The following is a 22195-nucleotide window of genomic DNA, read 5'->3' on the forward strand; positions in this document are numbered from 1 at the left end:
TATATATATGTAAGTAAGAAGTGGGTAAAAATAATGGATGGATGGACAAATAAAAAATATTTTTGGGAAAAATAGTGTTTTCTTGTTTGCAAGGTATTTGTTTGCTGCCACTGTTGTGGGTTGTTACTTCTGTTGAGTGGGAATGGGAATATTCAAAGAAATAGGATCAATAACATGGAGTTGGTATGGGTGTCCTTCCTCAGAGAAGTTTCGTTATGAGTTTCTTGATCTTTTGAAATTGCTTCAAGGAGGCAACAATACATATTGCGCTTGACCCTGCTCAAACTAGTTGTTAGTTTGATATCTGGTCAGTAACAAATTCTGTTCTTTATCACAAACTGATATAATTCAAAATAACTTTCTACAACAAATATGAGATTTTTATAACCTTTACACAAAATTACTTCAAAGGATCTAAAGCAACACTTAAAGTCATCATTTTTTTCTGTAGGACTGTAGGAGAAAACTAGAACATGTGAAAGACCTGAGTTGTTTTAATTTTTTTTTTTTTTTTTTATTTGTTTACTTTTTTAAATGTAAGCCAACCGTATTAACCTCTACACCACTGTGTAAGTCGAAGCCATGGACATGCGTACTGGTCAGCAACATTTTGGGGTATGTGCTTTTATTTTGAAGGCTGACCTACTATTTCCGGTGCTGTCCTGGTTTAACTTAACGTGGCCTCCGCTCTGATTTTTCTTCGCAGCGCCTCTGGCCGCCACCCACGCAAAGCAGTGCGGAAATACCCTGATGACGCACTTTCAAGGAAAAAACTAAGTTTTGAGTGGGAGAACTAAAAGTATAAAAGCTTGTGAGGCAGACTGTGTCCACCTCTGGAAAAGTCTCTTCTCAGGGCTTTCTCTTCCTTTAAGTTGACCATCCACCAGGATCTGAGCGACTTTAACAGCTGCTGACCTAAATTACAACTTTTTATCATAACAGATACCATACCATTTTATTTATAGAGCACTTAAAACAGCGACAAGGCCAACCAAAGTGCTGTACAGACAGAAAAACAGGCAACACACAAAGCAATATACAAAATGAGGTAAATCAGAATATAGACATAAAAACGATGCAGATAATAAATATGACGACTAACCAGTGTGATCAACATCAACATGTGATCAACACAGATCGACAACTCTGTCCTAAACATTATTGACAATGCAATGAGCTTACTGTTATTTAATAATATTTGTATTTTTTTTAACATTAACGGGGGTTCCTGCGATTTTATTAACAATCAATCCCATAAAAAAGAAAAATATAAATCACAAAAAAGTTAAGTTAGTTGACTTCACTTTTCTACTTCTAACAGTAGACCAGGAGGGAGCGCTATATGTGAACATTTTTTTATAGGTGAACAGATTTTCTCCACATGAAAACTTAATTAATTCAACCTTTATTTAGACAGGAAAATCCCATTGAGCCTCGAGGACTCATTTACAAGAGAGACCTGATTTCAACAAAGAAAGATGACAACAATAAACAGTTATAAAAAGTCATACAATTATTTTATTTTTTTTAACAAATAGTATGGCAAAAAAAAAAAAAAAGAAAAGTAAAGAGAAAAGAAAAGTAACAAAAAGCAGCTAGATTCTAAGGCGAATGTAAAAAACTAAAAACAGGAACATGTCTGCATTGGTCCCTGCCAGGAGTCCAACAGATTCTTAAAGTCACTTAGAGAGGTCAAGGTCGAGAGCTTCAGATCTTTTTGTAAGATATTCCAGGAAACAGGAGCGGAGTAGGAGAAGGCCCTTTTGCCTAGTTCAGTCCTCACTGAGGGAACACTGCAGGTAATAATGTCCTGAGAGTGCACGCTGTAGCTGCACTCACGCAGAGACATGTAGGAGGAGATGTATGAAGGCAGCAGACCAATAAGTGATTTAAAGATGAAAATGTACCAGTGAGAGAGTCTGTGTGAAGTTAATGATGTCCAGTTAACCAGTGAATACAGGGTGCTGTGGTGGGTACGATAATCACAGCCAGTTATGAATCTTAGTGCACCATGATAGACAGCATCCAACATCTGCAGGGTGCTTGTAGGAGCGTTCATGTAAATAATATCACCAAAATCAATGGAGGGAAGGAAAGTCACAGATACAAGGCGTTTTCTAGCATTCAGGGTTAGACAGGATCTATTTCTGAAAAAGAAACCCAGTTTAACTTTCAGTTTCTTTACCATGTTTTCCACATGGAGCTGACAAGAGAGATGCGAGTCGACCAAGATACCCAAATATTTATAGGAATCAACAAACTCAATGGGGACACCATTTGAGGATGAGATCAGAGGAAAAACTGCTGGGACCAACTTCCTATTTGAAAAAAGCATCCCTTTGGTTTTGTCGGCATTTAGGACAAGTTTGAGGTGGAACAAATCTGACTGCATGATGTCAAATGCGGATTGCAAAAGCTGGAAAGCCTTAGCAACTGTTTTAGCTTAACAATAAACAACTGTGTCATCAGCATAGAAATATATGGATGCATCAGGGATGTTTTTATCAACATTACGTATTTAGATTGTAAAGAGGGTGGGTCCTAAGACTGAGCCTTGTGGTACACCATTGTTGATTGTTAAATAACTGGAGGAAGTCCCATTATGTTGAACACATTGCCTCCGGTCTGAAAGATAGTTAGAGAACCAACCAATAGTGTGATCTGAGAAACCGATTTCTGAGAGTTTATGACACAAGATGTTCTGATCCACAGTGTCAAAAGCTTTAGACAGGTCTAAGAAAAGTGCAGCACAATAATCCTTAGCATCCAGTGCTTCAACAACGTCATTAAGAACCTTCAGTGAAGCAGTGGTTGTGCTGTGTTGTTTCCTGAAACCAGATTGATGGAGAGGTAAGATGTTAAATGAGTCCAGGTAATCTTTGATTTGAGAGTTTATCAGTTTTTCTAGAACCTTGGCTAAAATGCAGAGTTTAGAGATTGGTCGATAGTTGTTCAGTGAGGTGGGGTCACCTCCCTTCAGCAAAGGAAGAACAAAGGCTGTTTTCCAAGTGTCTGGGATGGAGTTTTGGTTTAAGATTGAAGATGTGGGTCACAGGGACTGTGATGATATGAGCAGCCAGCCTTAAGAAATAAGGTGGAAGTTCATCTGGACCTGCAGATTTTTTAGGGTCAAGATCTTTTAACAGTTTATTGACCTCACTGACTGAGAACGGAGAAAAGAGAAGCTGTGATTAACTGAGGATTGACTTGTAGGAGGGATTTGATTTGTAGAAGTTTGGTTATTAAGTGAAGTGGCTGATTTTCCATTAGTTACTGTGTCAAATAAAGAACCAGAAGCAACAAAATGTTTGTTGAAACAGTTCAGGATCTCGTGCTTATTTGACACAGGAACAGAGTTAACGAGAAGTTGTGATGGGAGGTCAGATGATTGGGGGGTGCCTGAGAGAGATTTGATGGTTTTCCAGAATCTGTTAGGGTCATTTAGATTTTTGGAGGTCTGAGATAAGAAATAGTTGCGTTTTGCTGCTTTAACAGCAGTTGTGCATTTATTCCTCATCTGTCGAAAACTCAACCAATCAGTGTCTGAGTCAGATTTTCTCGCTGTGGCCCAAATATGATCTCTCCTGTGCAGGAGGTCAGCTAGCTCTGGAGTAAACCAGGGGCTGTCTCATCCCTTTATTCTGAACTGATGAAAAGGAACATGTTTGTTCACAAAATAAATGAAACTATTATGGAAATAGTTCCAAGCGGAGTTCACGTCATCAGTTAACAGAATACGATGCCAGTCAAAGTGAGACAGATCCCAGAGGAATGACTGTTCACAAAAACGTTTCAGATCCCTTTTTTTGATTAATCTGGGCTTAGAAGGTGGAAGTTTAATATCTCTCAGAGTCACTGCCACACAATGATCACTCAAAATGTCAGCGAATACACCTGTACTAGGGAATTTGTGAGGCATATTTGTTAGAAACAGGTCTTAGATGGAAGACTTTTCAGGACGGTTTTTGTTTAGTCTAGTGGGAGAGTCAGTGAGTTGGGTTGGATTGAGAGACAGGCAACATTCCTTGAATTTATCACAGAAGGGGGTCGACTTACCCCAGTCAATGTTGAAATCTCCTGCCATTTGGTTTGGAATTGTTTTAGAAGACACCAGCCACCAGAGAATCTCTGATGTAAATAGCAACTCCCCCCCCCCCCTTTTTTTTTTTTTTTTGACGATCACAGCGGTAGATGTTAAATCCATTGATTACCAGGTCATTATTCAGTACAGATTTGTTGAGCCAGGTTATATATATATATATGATATTTTCCTAACGCACATATTCATAAATGTACACATACAGTTGGCTTATAGACTGTAAAATATAGTAACAGTTAACAATAATAATAATAATACATTGTAACTCTAAATTGTCCCTAGGTGTGAGTGAGAGCGTGAATGGTTGTTTGTCTTGTTTGTCTCTATGTGTCTCTGTGATGGACTTGCGACCCGTCCAGGGTGTACCCCACCCCTTGCACAGTGACTACTGGACATGGGCACCAGCGACCCCCGTGACCCAAAAATGGAATAAGCGGGTAAAGATAATGGATGGATGGAATAATACATTGTATTTGAAATTGACTTTCAAGGCACTCAAGGGCATCGTACAATAAAAATGCAGTCAAAAAGCAAAACAACAAAAGGAAAAAATTACAAAAAATAACAATACAGTATAAATACCATACATCATACAATTTAAATACAAGTAGTGCAAGAGGAGAGTTTTGATGCGGTGTTTAAAAATGGAGAAAGCGAGAGAGTTTTGTATGTCCAGGTGGAGATTATTCCTGATATGAAATCTTGAGCAGGCGGTATTTTGATATAATCTGATTATTTACAATAAACCGTTTTATTAGTATTATATTTAATTACTGTAGTTGCAAATGTCCAGTACTACGTTCATAGCTTCTGATATTGATATTCACTGTAACTTTATTAGGAACTCAAAATAAACTAATAACAATTAATTACTCTTATTCTATTGGCACTGTTAAGGATTTTGTCCTCGTGTTTCAATAGAAAACAAGAGGACAAGGTGTCGTTTGCCACTCGTTTCCTTTCACACGTCATGCATTAGGACAAGTCACATCATTATTTTGTTTTTACCTGAGTTTGTATGAAAATATTGTTTTATAGTCGTCACAGACAGGCAGCAGGCACTGACTGAACATTGAGTTACAGGAATGAGATGACGTCGACTGACTAAAGAGTGCCTTTTAAATGAGGTTATGTGTTGTTTTTTATTTGTTGACACAATATACATTAATAGAATATGCCTTCAATGTCATTGCACACACGTTGCACAACGAAATGTAAAAACTTCTTAACTTTTTATCTTTTTAGACGGGTATCTTTTTAAATGGATCAATAATTCAATGTCACTAACTACTCTATTCATAACTGAGGCTGCCAGTTGATTGTTTAGCATAAAAGCCCCTTCATGTTTCATTTAGCTAAAAACTAAAATCTCCGAGTAGTCCTGAATGCAGCACAGTGTCAGTTTATGGGCGGGGCTTGTTTTGTCGAGGCGTGTCCTCTCTGCCTTGTCACTGCGGCGCGGGCACTGCTGTTCGTCTCAGCAATGGCGGAGGGGGAGTTGGATGTCGACTCGTTGATTTCCAGGCTTTTAGAGGGTGAGTTTTCATTATTGCTTGCCTTCGTATTGGTTTGTGGGATGTTTTTCTCAAGCCTTACTGGATTTCAGGTCTTCTTGTGACGGTATAAAATGAGAAATGAGCTTTTGTTAGCGTTAGCTCAGCACTGGAGGAAACAAGATCAGTCCCGTTTGGGTTTTTACACAGACACACCTTTGTAGTTAGCCAACAGTTCTCTGGTCTTTTTCTGCTAAGTTAAAGCAAAAATAACGCCTTGAAACATGGTAATGATTTAGAAGGCTGCATTTTTACTTGTAGGCAAGTTTCATTGGTTTTAAAATGAGTATGTAGAGGACTTTTATTTGTGTTTCATCATCCAGTGTGGGGAACGTCAGACCCAAACAAAGAGTTTCAGTTTGTCATCAACATAAAAGAGATATCGTTTTTTTTTTTTCCTACAACAAACAAAACTACGTGTTTTACAAGCTCGGTACAGAAGACAACTGTGTTGTTGCTTTAGGGACAAACAAAGGTTGATATGCTTCCAAAGTTAATTAAAGTTTCACCTAATTATGTCCCACTGTTAGCTAAACCTGCCTGAAATGCAGTCTGAAAGCACTTTGATGAAATTATTACAGTATTGTTGTTTTACCTGGTAAATATTTTAAATTAGACTAAAGAAGTCTTAATGTTAGGCCAAAAAAATCTACTACATATTCAAAATATAATACAGTTTTTGTCTTTTAGGCTGTTTTTCACAGTACTTTTGTTGACAAGTGGATTATTTATCACCAAAAGGAGAAGGCAATATTGTATTTGCCAGTGAGTGTGTTGAATTGTTTTTGTTAGCAAAATGTTTCATGAGTCACTGAAAAAAATTGCTCATACATTCAGGAAAAATAATGAAGTGTACATCTTCAGCTGGCTAACCTGTAAGATCAGGTCTCTTGTAAATGAAGATCAACCTGCATAAGTAAAGGTTGAATGAAAAAAAAAGAAGATGGCCGTCACAGCTAACTTACCCAAACAAACATAAAAATGTCTTTGACTTAGCCAGTTGACAATATTGAGCTAAAATTAGTTGTGGTCGTAGCTGAGAATCATTCTCATCACATGGAGCGCTAACGAGGCTCACAACATGACGTGAGCTTGCTCAGTTTGTTTACAAAGTTCTTCAAAAATGACTACAACCTAATAAATTCTCAGCAAAAGACAGTCTTAATCTAAAACTTAATAAATTCTCAACAAAAGACAGTCTTAATCTAAAGGTGGATTTATACTTGGTGAGAAGTAGAGCTGCGATTTCTAAGCCAAAATAATGTGCTTGATGTGCGGGGCGGGTCTGTCTCGGGCTTTTGATATGGTTTTACGAATCATACAGCACAAAGAAAACTAAATAAGAATGCACAATATAAAATTGTGTTAATGTACTTGTTGAGGAGGAGGCAGGTCCAACTGGCCAGTTGAAAGAGGTATAAAAAAAATGTCCAGTTAAGCTTCAGATGGATCAGCCGATCACCGGCCGCGCGCGAGTCTCCGCACCTGCTGTCATCTGCGGTGAAGGAAGTATCTGAAGCTACAAAATCCGAAGCGAGCCGCTTGTTCAATTAAAATAGCCTTGTTCTATATTTTTCCAAATAATTTTGCTCTAAAAATATTTTTTTTCTTCTCTATAACAGTCTATCTTTAGAGTTGATTTTTTTTAAGGTTATTTGTTTTGTATGTTAATTTCCATTTGGTAAAACAAGAAATCTTATATCTTCCTTTCTTTGAAATACGTTTTTAAAATATCATGACAAACTGATTTGCTTACAAAAGCAGTAAAATCTTTTTCTTTTTTTTTTGAGTTCTAGCCTGTAATTACAGTTGATTTGATTGGGTCAAGTTGACCCATGTATGAATGTAACTCTAGTGAGAAGTTAAGAAATTTGCTCTCTCTCTCACATGTAGCTGAGAGAGTTCTCTTCTGCAGGGTTATTTTATACTCTAAAAGAAACCCCCACATCTCCAGGACCTCACCATTTTTCAGCTGTTTGAAAAAGAGAACATCTTATTTCAGAATGTCTGCCATGATTTTGATGAGTGTCGAGTCAGGAGAGATTAGCTGTCTCGCTGATTCATTAGCAGCTCACAGCACCTCACTAAAGTTTCTTTCAGCTGCTCCCTTCTCTTCTCTTGCCTCACACAGCAAGCAAACTCACATGAAAGATATGGCAGTTATTTTTGATGCCCTTCCTGACGCAACCTGGGCTTGAACTTGCAACCTCAAGATTCCAAGACTGCGGCACTGACCAAAAATGTTCTACCTTGTGCTGAGAACGGGCTCTCTGAGCTCCTAGGTGAACAAAACGACAGGATTTTGGTCTCATAACTACGTCAGAGAAAGCAGAGTTCACTTCTTGTGTAGTATAAGTCCAGTTTTAATCTCAAGTGTAAAAGGCGGCTGACAATACGAATTCTTCTGTTTGTTTTAGTCATGTCATTAATGTGTCTGTGATTTTAACATGAAAGGTGCCTGTGCACGTGTGAAGACTGTTCTCCTGTTTGTGTTGGACTGCAGCAGTGGAGGACTTTCTTAGCCGTGCTAAATAAGGGATCGTGACGAGTGTGCAGATCTGTCACTTTCTTACCTTTCGTCCTCTGCAGGACACCGCGTGTCTCTGCGTTCAGTAAACAAGTGGACACGATCCACTGATGAACAAACCGTAACCATTGATCGTCTCGCTCATTGATTTGTGTTGGGTGAACGCTCCCAAACACTGTGGCAGCACATACACATCAATGTGCTCAGTGTGGATTTTCATGGCGTCTTCACAAACTGCCTGACTTGGTGTTGATGATGTAACGGTTTGTTTTGTGTGTGAGTTGATGCTAGCAGCATGTCAGGCCTTTATTGTGGCTTGTCCTCTTTTTGTGGCTGCTGTCTTATGCAGCAAAAAGAAGACCAGGGGGGCTGCCAGACCCTAAAACCTTCCAGATGTGAGCCGCAAACATCCATCATACACTTCCTTTTTGTTCTCAAATTACCACCAGTTTTATTCAATTTGTCTCAGTTTTGCAAATAAAAATATATGTTTTAAATTTTTAACTGAACATGACTGATGTTCAGTTTTTTTGTATCTTTCTCATTCCACATTTTTTGTGCTATTTCAACAAATTTTAAACCAAAACGTTCAGCTCCTTCAGGAGAATGGTGCTATGACTTTTAGTATTGGTGCGACTTTGGCCTTTTGAAATATTTAGCCTTTTCTGCCATTTTTTTTCTTATAGAAAATGAATTGAGCTCATTTTCCATCCTTCACATCTTTAGATCTGTTTACAACCTTTTACTGCTCCTTTCACATTTTGTTCTGCTTCAGCTTCTTTCAGATTCCTGGTGCAAATTTAAGCTTTTTTTCAGCCACTTTCAGCTAATTTCATCTTATTTGTGATCCCTTTGGCTTCTTTCTGCTAACTACAGCATTTTTGTGCTTCTTCTAACTTTCTGCTTATTTATGCAAGTTTCAGCTTTCTCTGCTATTTCAAGAAATATTTAGCTGTTTTATGCTAATTTTAGCTTTTTTGGTTAATTCCAAGTTTTTTTTGCATTCATAAAAACTTTTTTCAGCCTAATTCAGCAAAAAATGTGCTCTCAACTTCCTTCTGGTAATTTAAGCATCTTTATGCTTTTCAGCTACTTCTCAGCATTTCTTTTTGGTAATTTAATATTTTTTCAGTTAATTTCAAGTTCTTTGTTCTTATTTCTGCTTCTTTCAGCCAAATGGTTTTCTTTTTTCTGCTAATTTAAGCTTGTTTTACCTTCAACATTTTTTAGTTAATTTCGGCTGTTTTCAGACAATTTCCAATGTTTTTGTGCTAATTTCTGCCACTTTTAGCCTAATTAAATTATTTCTGCTAATTTCAGCTTGTTATGCTCTTTGAGCTTAATTCAGCTAGTTTAAGTTATTTCAGCTACTATTTAGCTGTTATGCAAATTGTAGTTTTTTTCAGCTAATTCCACATTTTTTTGCAATGATTTTAACTTTTTTCAGCCTAATTCAGCAAAAATGTGCTTTTTACTGCCTTCTTGTAATTTAAACCACTTTCTGCCTTTTCAGCTATTTTTGCTAATTTCAGCTTTTTTTTTTTTAGCAATTTTTACATTTTTTGTGCTCATTTCTGCTTATTTAAACCTAATTCAACAAATATATGTTCTTTATTCTTTCTTCTGCTAATTTAGGCTTGTTCTGTTCTTTCATTTCATCTACAAAGTTTTTTTTGTTGTTGTTGCCAATTTCAGCTGTTTTTCAGCAAGTTCTTCTGCAATCAACATTCGCACTACATTTTTGCAGGAAATGCAATTTCTCTAGTTATAATTGTGTAAAATACGTTAACAAGGGCCTGGTAAAACACTCCATAAAGATCAATTGAGCCATCTAATCCATAAGCTAACAAGGAAGCAGATAAGATAATATCGATTAAGTTTTTAAGAAACAGTAAGTGAACACTTACTCTTAAGTCTAATCTAAGTAGGTCAATGACAGAAGTACTGCTTTCAATCTTGTTTAAATTGCTGGAATTAAGAAGAGAAGAAGAGAAGGTTGTTTCAGAGTTGGAGCAGAACAGTCTGGTTAATCTGGATCTCTGAGCTCAACGCTCATCATTCAGTGACTCGAGTGAGCAGAAAGATCGTGTCTGGTGAATATGTTGGTGCTAGACTTTGTTCTAGTCTGTGTTTACTTGTCAAAGTGGAACAACAAGGGTGTGTTCACACTTGACAAGTTGAGGCCAGGGTTGAGCAGTGTCGATTTTTAAAAAAATGACTTCACCAACTGTGTAAAGTGTTTTGTTAATTATTATTTTGTAAGTTAGGGCTTTTGTTTTGTTCTTCAGTGATCATTCAGTTTTTATTTTACTTGTTTTTTTACTCTTTTTGGGGGAACTATCGTAGAGGCATCAAACTAGAGTGGCTCTCCCAACTTACTGTTAACATGGCAGACAATAGCTGTTTACATGCACAATATTCTTTGATTGGATTGATTTGTATTCTGAATAGAAGTACTGACATGCGCAGAGTGGTAAGCTTTCCTTAAGAAAAACACAGAAGAAGTTCTACTTCCGAGATGAACGTAAACAAACTTGAGTGCCCAAAATGGACCCGCGACAGGTTTTAATGACGGCGGAGACGTTACTGCACTCCCTGACTGAGATACAGGTGATACAGATCATTTTGAGCTCTTTCAAAGTTTCTAGTAGAAATGTTGTCACTCACTGAGTTTTGCTTCCCCAATATGCTAATATTATTAGCATCTAGCCAGGCGGAAATACATGAGGTAGACATAGGTCGCACATGTGCAGTCAGGTCAGTTTTCCCTCATCAGAATAAGATGATCACATTAAGTGTTTACATGAACACCGTTCGGATTATGTATCGGCATAAACCACTTGTCTTATTCCGATTACAAATTCATTCGGATTGAGCTGAATCAACAAATGATAATCCGAATGGGGCGTTTACTTGACGCATTTTTATTCTGAATGGCCATTTAATCTGATTACTTATGTCCATGTAAACAAAGCTAGTGTGTCCTTTCTCTTGTATTTTAATTTTCCATCCTCAAAATACACAGCTGTATTATTATATGCCTGGAAATACTTGGCATGTAGAGTGAGTTTTAAAGTTGCTCATTGCAAACTATAAAGTCCGACCATCCATTATTTTCTTCTCGCTTCTCCCTTTTTGGGTTGCAGGGGTCACTGGTGCCCAAATCCAGCTATTACTGGGCGAGGGGCGGGGGACACTCTTGACCAGAGCTATTGAACAAAACTAGTGATGCGCGATATTGGATTTTTGGCCGATGCCAATATTTTATATACATTCCTTTGTCAGAACATAGCCCTCTTATTTAGGCTTATTTACTACAAAAAATGTGTAACAGCTGTAAGAGCTGGTGACATATATTCAGTAACAGCCATATGATATGCATAGCACTTTAACTTATATTAAATGAAAAATGTTAAATATTATTTATTAGCATTAGTCGTCTGTGATGTTGTCTCACTTGTGGAGGCTTGTTCCAGGTTCCTAGCTGCAGTGTGAGATCCTCTGCACTCTTGTGCATGAAGGACAGACTTTTGAAATTCAAAGGTTTTGTCTATTTTGTTTATTAGGTTTTTGTAAGACTAATCATGCTAACGGGGCTAACACGACGTCCAAATGTCTGTCGGAAATGATGGCTTGTAACTCGGGTAACGTTACGTCGGAAAAATATCTCGGACTGGGGACGATGTAGCGAGGCTCAACGTAGTCCATAAATCTTGGGAATCTGACATCCTCCTCACCAACAAAAGATAAAACTTCCACACCACCGACGTTTTGAATTTTCCTCTGCTGTGATACTAGGTTGCCGCTGCAGGCAAAAACAGCACCTTTCATATCGGCGAGTTATTTTAATAGAATGGCCGATGTTCGATATTGAACCTTAACGCTAATATCGGCCGATATGCCGATAATATCGTGCATCCCTAAACAAAACTTAGGGATGCAAGGGGGTCAAAGTTATTGAAAGCCAGCTGCAAATTGAATAGTCCTGCTCTGGACAGGTCTCCAGTCCATCACAGGGACACATAGAGACAAATGAGGCTAAAAAAAACATTCACTTTCTCACTCACACATGGGGACAATTTAGAGTTGTCCATCCATCCATTATCTTTTATCCACTTCTTCCATTTTGGGTCACGGGGGTCTCTAGTGCCCATGTCCAGCAATCACTGTGCGAGGGGCGGGGTACACCCCGGACAGGTCTCCAGTCCATCACAGGGACACATGGAGACAAACGAGACAAACAACCATTCCCTCTCTCACTCACACGTAGGGACAATTTAGAGTTGCCAATCAGCCTAACATGCATGTTTTTGGTCTTTGGGAGGAAACCGGAGCACCCGGAGAAAACACACGCATGCACGGAGAGAACATGCAAACTCCACCTAGAAAGGTCCCTGGTCGGGATTTGAACCGGCAACCTTCTCATTGAGAGGCAACAACTCTACCAACTGAGCCACCATGCCACCAAAACCATAAAATAACTCGGTTATTTTAAGCTATATCAAATAATGTATTTTAAGAGTTGACTCCAGTAGTTTTCCTTGTGTGAAATTCTGAAATGTGGGAGTAGACATCATGAAAATAAAGCACTCTGCTGAATCTGCTGAAAACCACATGGACCCTTGAGTCATGTGACTGACAGCCATTAGGCTGACCGCAGTCTTGACAGGTAAACAAACATGGAAACAGTTTCTGATTTGTGTCCATCTTTGCATCAAACTTGGCGGATTTCAACCAAACAGCTTTTTCACGGACGTCTCCATTATGTACATATTTTCAGTCATTCGAGCTGTTTCTGAAGGAAACAAACACACGAGTTGGCATCTGTTCTCAAACTTCTAATTTAAGAACACATTAACCACACTTGTGAATAAGTGAAAGTGAATAATAAGTTTATTTTGACAGATTTTTGAGCGCCGTGTACCACATAAAATCGGTTAGAGGTCAGTAAACACAACCAGAATTAATGTATAAGGCGCACCGGATTATAAGGCTCACTGTCAGTTTTTGAGAAAATTAAAGTATTTTAAGTGCGCCTTATCGTCCTAAAAATATGGTACTTAATACAACTTTAAAACTAAAGTATAAAATTGTGTGAACTCGTATAAATGAATGTGTTTTTCATATATTTTTATTTTAATGTCTTGGGTTAAATCAGTCTGTTTTGTCATTGCTATAAAATAGTGATTTAAACAAGGAATAAGTAGATATGTTCATGAACACATACTCATAAGACTTTAAGGTCTTACATACCCTTACAGTTTTGTATCACATGAGATTGGGCATAGTTTTTTTTTTTTCCCAGGGTTTGACCAAAACATCTACAACTCTTTTCTTATCATGCAAGGTTGCAGGTGGTAATGCATTCCCTCGAGGGAAACTAGGCCTTCACTTCACTTCTGTTCTACCTTTGCACTAGTTTGACTACGGTACTTTTCCAGTTCATGTTCAGGCTTTGTGACATACTCACTTGAAAAAAATTAAAATAGCCAAAGCTGTCCAGAGTGTGACCTCATCTGTATTTCATCAGGAAAATGAAGGTCATATAAGGAAAGTAAAAACATTAACATTAACCAGGAGTAAATCTCTGCGCTGGTTCAGAGCAGGAAATGTCCGAACAGGATCTAAGGAACTGTTTGTGTCGACTCAGAAAGAAGAACTCATTCTGGTGGTCAGACTGTTCCTTTGTATCGGTCTGTCCTCTCTAGGAACCAGGTTTTATTTTAAGACGTGACCTTTTCGCTACAAAAAGACTTCTGTGGGGCTTTCGCTTGCTGTTGATATCTCGATATCCTCCTTACATAACCAGGCTATACCTACAGCTGCTGTGCATGTGTTTTCTAAATAAAGGTTTAGAAAATATGGACACAGCTACTCTACAAATCTATATTTTCTGCACGTATAAAGATACCTTTACTCCCGTGCGTTAAGGAATTTCCTTCACAGCTTTAGCTGTTTGTTTTTCCAGTGAGCTCGGCTGCCACTAAAGAGTCCACGTACACGTACAGAAAGCTTTCTATCTCTTATTAAATGTCAACAGCTGCCTCTGGCACAAATTAACCCTGACACTAATACAAGTGAGCAGCACTGAAATACAGCTACACACACCATTTTGTTGTTGTTTTCCCTTTAAAATAGTGTTAAATGTTGTTTGTAAGTGTGGAATCCTCATTTCTGATTGGACTTTTTTTCACTTAATGTTTTTATTTTTAGATTGATAAGTGATGAAGTGTGACGAACACAAAGAGGTGTTTCTAGTTCTCAGAGAGTGCGAAGATCGTTCAGAACACCGTACAAGGAGGATTTGTTGCAAAAGGAGCGTTTGTTTTGTCTGTAATGCTGGTTTCCATCACCAGGGACGGACTCGTCTCTGCTTTATTTGATGCAGTGCGTTTTGCATTTGAGTCACCGTGGAAGAAGATGTCCTCTGAGTAGCGCAGTGAACTATGTGGTTAATAATTTTGGATCATAAGCTCAAAACCTTCTGGACTCTCGATAAAAACAAAGAGGTGACTAATTTTAACACATTTTAATGGAACCGTCATAAACGTCCATACCTTTCTGTCTGCTCGTTGTGTTAGTAACTACACACGATGTAAGGTTGACCATCGCAGGGGTTGACTTAAGGAAACTTCTCAAGTACCGGTAGTCCAGCACAGGTGTTCTCAAAGTTTTTGGGTTCAGGGACCCCCCTTACATGGGAGAAAAAGTTTCAGGGACCCCCTCATAACCCTCATGTTTATTAAATAATTTTCTTCAATTTGTCTCTTTGATGCAATGGAAATATTTGAGTAACATAAATACTTGAGTTCTGTTCTTTAGTAGTGTTAATACAATTTTTATACTTTTGAACTTAACACAAAAACCTTCCGGCTAGATCACAGTTTGCTGAATAGTTTAACAGTATTTATTACAATATATTATTATATTATATATGTATTATTTGTAGCCGAGGTACTTAAATTATTCGAGGAATCGTTTCGGCCCTAGATAAAACTCTGATTAGTCTTTTGTTTAGAAATAGTAGAGAGCTGTATGAATGGTAGAGTAAAGCACTTTGAGTATCTTGATAAGATAGAAAGGTGATATATACATAAGTACAGTCCATTTACCATTTACAATAAAGAAGGCAACATGGCTCCAGAAAAATGTAATTTAATTAAATCCTATTCAGTTTTATTTTTATAGCGCCAAGTCACAGAAATCTCAGGGCATTGAACAAAAGCAGTCACATACAATTTAAGTATATTGCACTATATGCAATGCTTACTATATACAGATGTTCTCAGTCAGCCATCTTGTGGACTGCTTGGAGTTTCCTTAGAGGCAGACTGTTTCAGGAGCTGCTGGAGTGGAACTTCCTCATCCTCTTCCTTGTCATCAGACTTTGTAAGAGAGGCACTCGCAGCATATTTAAGACCCGGGGATTAAAGCAGAAAAAAATTTTGTGGCCATATTTTTTTCTAAACCTAGAAGTTACCATAACATCCTCATCCCCCACCCAGCACCACACAATGGAGAGCTTTTTACTGCAGACTAGGGGTTGAACGACTACATAATTTTTAAACTCGACATTAACATAATAAAACTCGAGTAGAACTCGTGTAGTTGATGACATCATAGGATCTCAAGATGAAGAAATAAATAAAAAATAAAACCGCAAAAAAAACGTAATTTATTATTTACAAAAAAAGACCAACAAAACATTGGGAGCATATATTTTGCTCCTACCATTTATCATATTGCAAATAAGTCACAGGAAAAACAAAACTATTAGTTATTATTAAGCTGTAAAAGTGAAAAAATGTGCAGCACGTAAAAAACGAAACTAAAAACAGTGGGGCGAACGACCACCCCGCACCACCGGTGCGCATTAGATTTAGTTTTTGAGATTAATATGTTTATAGTTTTTTTTTTTTATAGGTTTAGGGATTAATATTTTTTGCTTTTAGTTTGTGAAACAAGGTCAGAGGAAGCTGGTTCTGGTTCGGTCATTGGACCCGGTGTTACACCATATTCTGTGACCTGCAACAGTGCATGCAACACCGTCCCCTATGGTCACAATATACGGTGGTCACAGAAAATGGTACAACACCGGTTCGCGACGAGCTCCAAACAGTCAGGAAGTTGATTTATTTTCTGTTTCCTTACGGTAGTTGAACTGGAAGATTTATCTTTAGTGAAATATTTCCAGACTATTGATGCATTTCTACCCGTTTGCCAAGACTGGGTCTGCTCTGCTCCATCTGTTTACTGGGAGGAATCCATTTGGTAGCTTCTACTAGTAGCCCGGTGCAAATCACGTGACACAATGACGTAACTGCGAATACTTGATGTGAAACTTAAAAACTCGATAGATGTCCTAGGAATCAACCTGTCGATTACTCGAGTAGTCTGTTAAAGCCCTACTGCAGACAGGTCATTTCTCAAAGGGTTTCACCTGAAGAGGAGTATACTGTGTACATGACCTTAGTAAAAGTATGCAGTATTGTGTGTACATGGCCTTTAGTGAAAGTACACAGGATAGTGTTCTCTAATGAAGCAATGAAGTTGTACGAATTTTACCGGCACCATACCATACCATACCAATTACCTTGCACCGTTTAGATCTTCAAGACTAACATCATTCTGAAGGAAGAGACAGTTTGAACAACTTTTCTACAGTTTACTTTTGTCATTTCAGTGTTTTTAATTGAGGGGTTGTCCAATATATTTTTAAAATTATAGAACAGGAAGTCCTTTGCGGAGTATAAATTAATTTAAAATTATTAATATTATTTTGCCAGACTGACATGTCTCTCCCCTTACATTATTATTTCATTCAGAGGGCTTTTATTCACAAGATTTAAGCTAGTTATTTAATACTAATTATTTTTCCTATTTGATCATTTATTGAATTGCATTCAACACAGCACAGTCACCTCTCAGTATGATTCTAAATATAATCAGGTTTAGATTATCCAAACAGCAACAACACCTTGTTGTTGTTAAAACACCATATAGAATTGAATTTTGCAGATATTTCTGATAAACTGCAAACACCTGAAACTGACTCTCACAGAGAACTTTGTGAGTTTGGAGGTAAAAAAAATAAAGGAAGACATTATAATTGGGGCATATAAATATTTGTCTTGGTGTAAATATGGTTTAATTATACAAACTAAAGCGTCAGAAGCAGCCTGTTTTACTGTGAGAGATGCTCAACAGGCCTCTCTCTTGGTAGCAGGCTCTCTGACCCAGAGTTTGGTCTCATGCACAAGTTGTTCAGGTCTGTACGATGATGTTGACACTGCAAGCTTTTTTTCTCACTTTCATTTATTTTTTTTCAGATGATGGAAATTGGAAATCCATCCTGGCCACATTCAAAATTACAGAAATCCATTTTGGTGACGAAGACCTTTTAATCCATGTCCATTTCACTTCGAGACGAGATCTGGTTGTCCGAGATGAAAATATGTTGTCTCAGACAACCAGAACCTGATTCTGCTGACCCCCGCATTAAATCTGCTGCTGTAAGACTTAATAATAATAATAATAATGTGTTATGTGTTGTCATCATTTTATCCCATACAAATGGTGACATCCCATACAATGGTGAAATTGGCTCTCTGCAATTAACCCATCCACCCCCAAGTGGTGCAGTGGGGAGCTATTGAAAGCGCCGCCTTGGGAGCAATTGGGGATGAGGTGTGCTGCTCAGAGACACCATGAGATGTTTAATGACTGGGGATCGAACCTGGGACTTTCTGGTCCCGAGTCGGCTGCCCTGCCTCTACACCATCTCAGCCCCCAGGTTTTTAGTTGCATTAGTTGACTAAGTGCAGATATAGAGCCTGAAGTGCTTTTGGACCACAACGAACAAGTCTTAAGTCAGTTTACTCATCTAAAATGCCAGAAATTTGCCTTTTGTTTTTGCATTGGTAGTACTGTGACCATTTATAGTTGTTTTAACTATATTTATTGGATGAATGTATGCTTTCAGCTCAACCTATGAGTCTCTTAGGTTTAAAAAGACTTAGTCCCATTACAGGGGGATTGAAAAGACCTACATGCTTGCTTTTGCACCGCCAGGTAACATTGTATGCCACCTAAAGAATCAGCAACTCATTTGGTCCTTAAATCTCTTAAAATGCCCCTTTTCCATAGGGACGGCTTGGAATGGTTCGACTCGGCTCAGCTCAATTCAGCTCGGCACATGTTGCTTTTCTATGTAAACTTCAGTTCCACTTCTAGTGGACGTGTCCAGAATTCAACTTACCTTACTAGCTGGTGGCGGTAGTGCTCCATTAAGCTATTTACTAGCCACTACTAAACGTATTAGAAGACAACGACCCTGGAAAAGATACACAACAAAAATGGAGGATCTTTTAGTTTTCTTGAGCATTCTGCTCAGTCTGTGGCCTTTTGTCAAACGGCTCGTATGATCCTCCGTGGTGACTAGCTTGCTCTGAATTTTGTCAGTGGTCGCCAAACACAAAAAAACCACCTGGACTTCAGAAGTAGAAGACAGTGCTGTCATTATTGTTTTTAAAATCTTAAAAATTGGTCCAGCCGCTGCTCCGAGTTCGAGTAATTGCAAATGGTGGATCGGGTTGTTTTGAAAAGTTTCTCAACCAGTGACTCCGACCTCTGACCAATCAGTGACCGACAGTGTTCTGACATCACGTTTTGGTGCCGGCTCGACACAGATGGAAAACCCAGTGAAAAAGGGACTGATAAAGGGGCCGGTTCCATGAAAAATTGCTAGTGGAAAAAGCCTTGGAACTGTACTGAGCCGAGTCGAAACGTGCTGAAGAGGACTATGGAAAAGAGGCTTGTTATTCAAGAAAATGAAATGCTCTTCCAGAACCTGCACTATAAAAACTGCTCTTTCTTTATTAGGGGTGAAACCTTACTTTGTGTCATTGTTTGCTTTTATGTGCTGATTTTTCAACATGTTCAGCACAAGACAGATTTGTTTTATGTCTTGAGTCTTTCCACTCTTTTCTCTGAATGTTTGCATCACCTTTAGAAACTTGGACTCGCAACACAATGCTCCAGTTAAAATGTACTCTGGTGGTGGTGAATGTCCTGTGTTTGTGATGGGGCTGAACTGACCAGACCTGAGTATTGCTAATTCACAGCTTTCTCCTGGTAGTGTGAAACCAAAAGTATAGGTCCTTACAAGTGCTCTGTAGTGGGAATAACTGTCCTTATAGCTTGGTCTCAAATCACCTTTTAAGTGCATGTAACCATTGCGTATAATAAGTCAGTCAATAAATTGTGTTAAAATAGTTTCTCATCTACGTAGAGGGTGTTTAATATGACTGACCGAAGGTTGGAAACCATGCTGTACCTGACAGAAACGTGGTCTGAGGTATTTGCAGAAATATAGAAGTGCTTCAAGGTTTGTGATAGGTTTGTGTGCAGAAGAAAAGCTTGATTTCAACCATATCGCAGTCTGTGATTAGAGCTGTGACATCATGAAGTTTGTGATTATTTAGTATACATTTAACTTTTCTCTTTAAGAAAGTGTTTACTTTAGTTGTATAGGGCTACTGACGACCATTTATTGCAGATGAAAACAGTAGCACAACTTAAAAATTTAGATTTTGCTTTTGCCAGATGGTCTTTCTACACAAAAGTTGTGTAAATATTCAGACCAGTATGCTGTATCAGTCTGTTCTACAACACGGAGAAAACAATGTGGCAATACAACTTTTGTGCATACTCCAACCAAAGCCGCTCTCGTTGACGTAGTTGCGTGACAAAAATGGCTTCTTTTTGTTCTCAGAGCAGCCTCATCTGCCCCTTCCTGACGCAAAGCCTGGGCTGAACTGTTTCTTACAGGCGTATGTGCTAGATTTGTGGCCAAACGGCAGATGCAGGGACAGAGTGAAGACCCTGGCAGGAAGAAACCTGTGTGGTGACGTAGACTGCAGTAGGAGGGGTTTCCCAAAAGCTCTGCACCTGTGCCTCATGGACTGTGAAAGGTGTCTGCGAAACCGAACGTCCCGCAATTGCGTGACCGCGAGCCGACTGTTCGGCTTTGGATGGACTCGAATGACAGTCATTCTTAATAAGCAGGTTAAATTTAGCGGTGCTTTGTGTGGCGTTTCATTCCCGACACAATGTCCAGCGAGTGTGTCCTTCAGTGGGTGTTCATTGCCGAGATGACAGGCATCCTCTAGTTGACAAGCCAAACCTGATGGACTGACAGCATGGTTTACAGTCACTGAAGACGTCTTGGTGACCTGAGCTGGCAGGTTTTAGCCTCACTGGTTTCATTTGTCCTGAATTAAGCTGTCCTGGGACCAGTTCTATGAATCACAGTTGCAGATGAAGCAGCACGCTTGTGTATATGAGTCAGATACAGAAACCCAGAGATGGTCATGAAAGGTTAGGCTTATCAAATAGCACAGAAACCTTTGATTTTTACTTTGGTAGCCACTAGTTCAAGTGTATTCACAACTTTCAGTCTCAGTGTGTGGAACAGAGGAGATGTAGTCAGTCTAAGAATGGAGGTGTGATTTATTATTAATGCTATTAAGGGGAAAATTATTGCGTGACACAGTGGTATACCAATCAGCCATCTGCTGTTTTTATTATGGCTCTCTGCAGTTCATTTGAAATTTTCCAGGAAATGTGGCTTCACTTGGTTACAGCGCTCTGGAGCTGCAGCGTTCCTGAGCAAAGCCCCACATATGTTTCTCTGCATGTCTGGGAACAAAAGACTGAAGCCGCCTTGAGCTTGTTTGTTTGTTTGTTTGTGTTCTCCCCACCTGACTGCTCCTCCTCTTTAGGTTTTACTGCTGTTATATGCTGTGATCAAGCTTTAACTTTTCTGTGGCGCGTACGCTGAGCCTTCACCCCCAGGCTTCAGCTACAACAGCCCCTCTGTCTGCCTCGACCAGTACAGGGGGCTCAAACACTTTATGGACAGCAAAGGCTGGAAAAACAAATGTTTTAAAAACATTTGTGTTTATTTTAGGTGTTTATAATTTTTGCCAAAGTCACAAACTGACTTGTAACCAGAATAAGATTTGTACTTTTTGTAAAGCTCTTTTTCCAAGTCCAATTTTACCTAAGAAGTATCAAAATTTAAAAATATAAATAATTCAGCATTATTTAAATGTACTTTTCATACAGTGGTGTGCAACACAAAGTGATTGACAGCAGATAAAATTAAGACAAAACACAAAAGAAAATGACAAGCACGTAAACGGTCCAATAAACCACCTACAGGATCATTGAAACAGCAACAGGGTGTAAAAACTATAAACAATGATGTAGCATGAAGTGACTAAAGAAACAAACTATTTCAATACTGAGTACATAAAACCGATAACATTCAGGATTTATTTTAAATATCTGGTTTAACTGAACATTTTTACAGGGTTCATATGAAAAATCTTAGCAAATAATGAAGGTAAATGTATATATTTTTTTAAATATATAAATCAAAGGACAAGGATCTTTCTCCCCGTCACTGGATATTTAAAATTATAATAATCTACGAAACAGAAACATTTGTTTAAATAAAATTACTGTTGTTCTTTGTTCTAAACACACAACTTGAATCATAAAATCATTCCAGATAAATCAAGAATGTATTTACATTACTCCACTGCTGTCAAGAAGATAAAGAAAGCTGTTTTTAAACCATTTCCTGATTATTTAAAATGGTCTTCCTCACTCGATAAACACATCTACCTTTTAAAATGTACGATTTCTGATATAAAATAGCTGTTTACCTGTGGTGCGTTCATGGAAAGGGAAAAAATGGCTCTGGTTAATCTGAAAATTGGTCTTGCTAATCTTCTGTCCCAGGAGTTGCATAGTGTTGCTTTAAGGTGTGTCCTGGTTTAGATTTTGTCTTTAATACTGATCAGAACCATTTATAAATGGATCACGTGAAGCAGACACACAATCTATTACTGACAATATTTAGCTTTTATGTTTGTTTTTACATCATTACTGTGCAGATCAAACTCCAAATGTACATTATTGTTGATAGCAATCATATTATATAATATA

General features: G+C 38.3%; 2 protein-coding genes across 2 annotated transcripts in view; both read left to right on the forward strand.

The window, feature by feature from the left end:
- Window positions 1-22195, forward strand: part of LOC119414734 (neurexin-2) — a 1264057-nt gene that overhangs the window by 1149784 nt on the left and 92078 nt on the right. The window lies entirely within an intron of this gene.
- LOC119408360 (serine/threonine-protein phosphatase PP1-beta catalytic subunit) overlaps window positions 5541-22195 on the forward strand; it is a 41927-nt gene continuing 25272 nt past the window's right edge. Inside the window, exon 1 of the mRNA XM_037675164.1 lies at window positions 5541-5634. Coding sequence (XP_037531092.1) covers window positions 5583-5634 — 52 coding nt within the window. The 5' untranslated portion in view covers window positions 5541-5582. The remainder of the gene's footprint in view (window positions 5635-22195) is intronic.

This window comes from Nematolebias whitei, chromosome 1, assembly GCF_014905685.2.
Source record: "Nematolebias whitei isolate Nwh7 chromosome 1, NemWhi1, whole genome shotgun sequence".
NCBI lineage: Eukaryota > Metazoa > Chordata > Actinopteri > Cyprinodontiformes > Rivulidae > Nematolebias > Nematolebias whitei.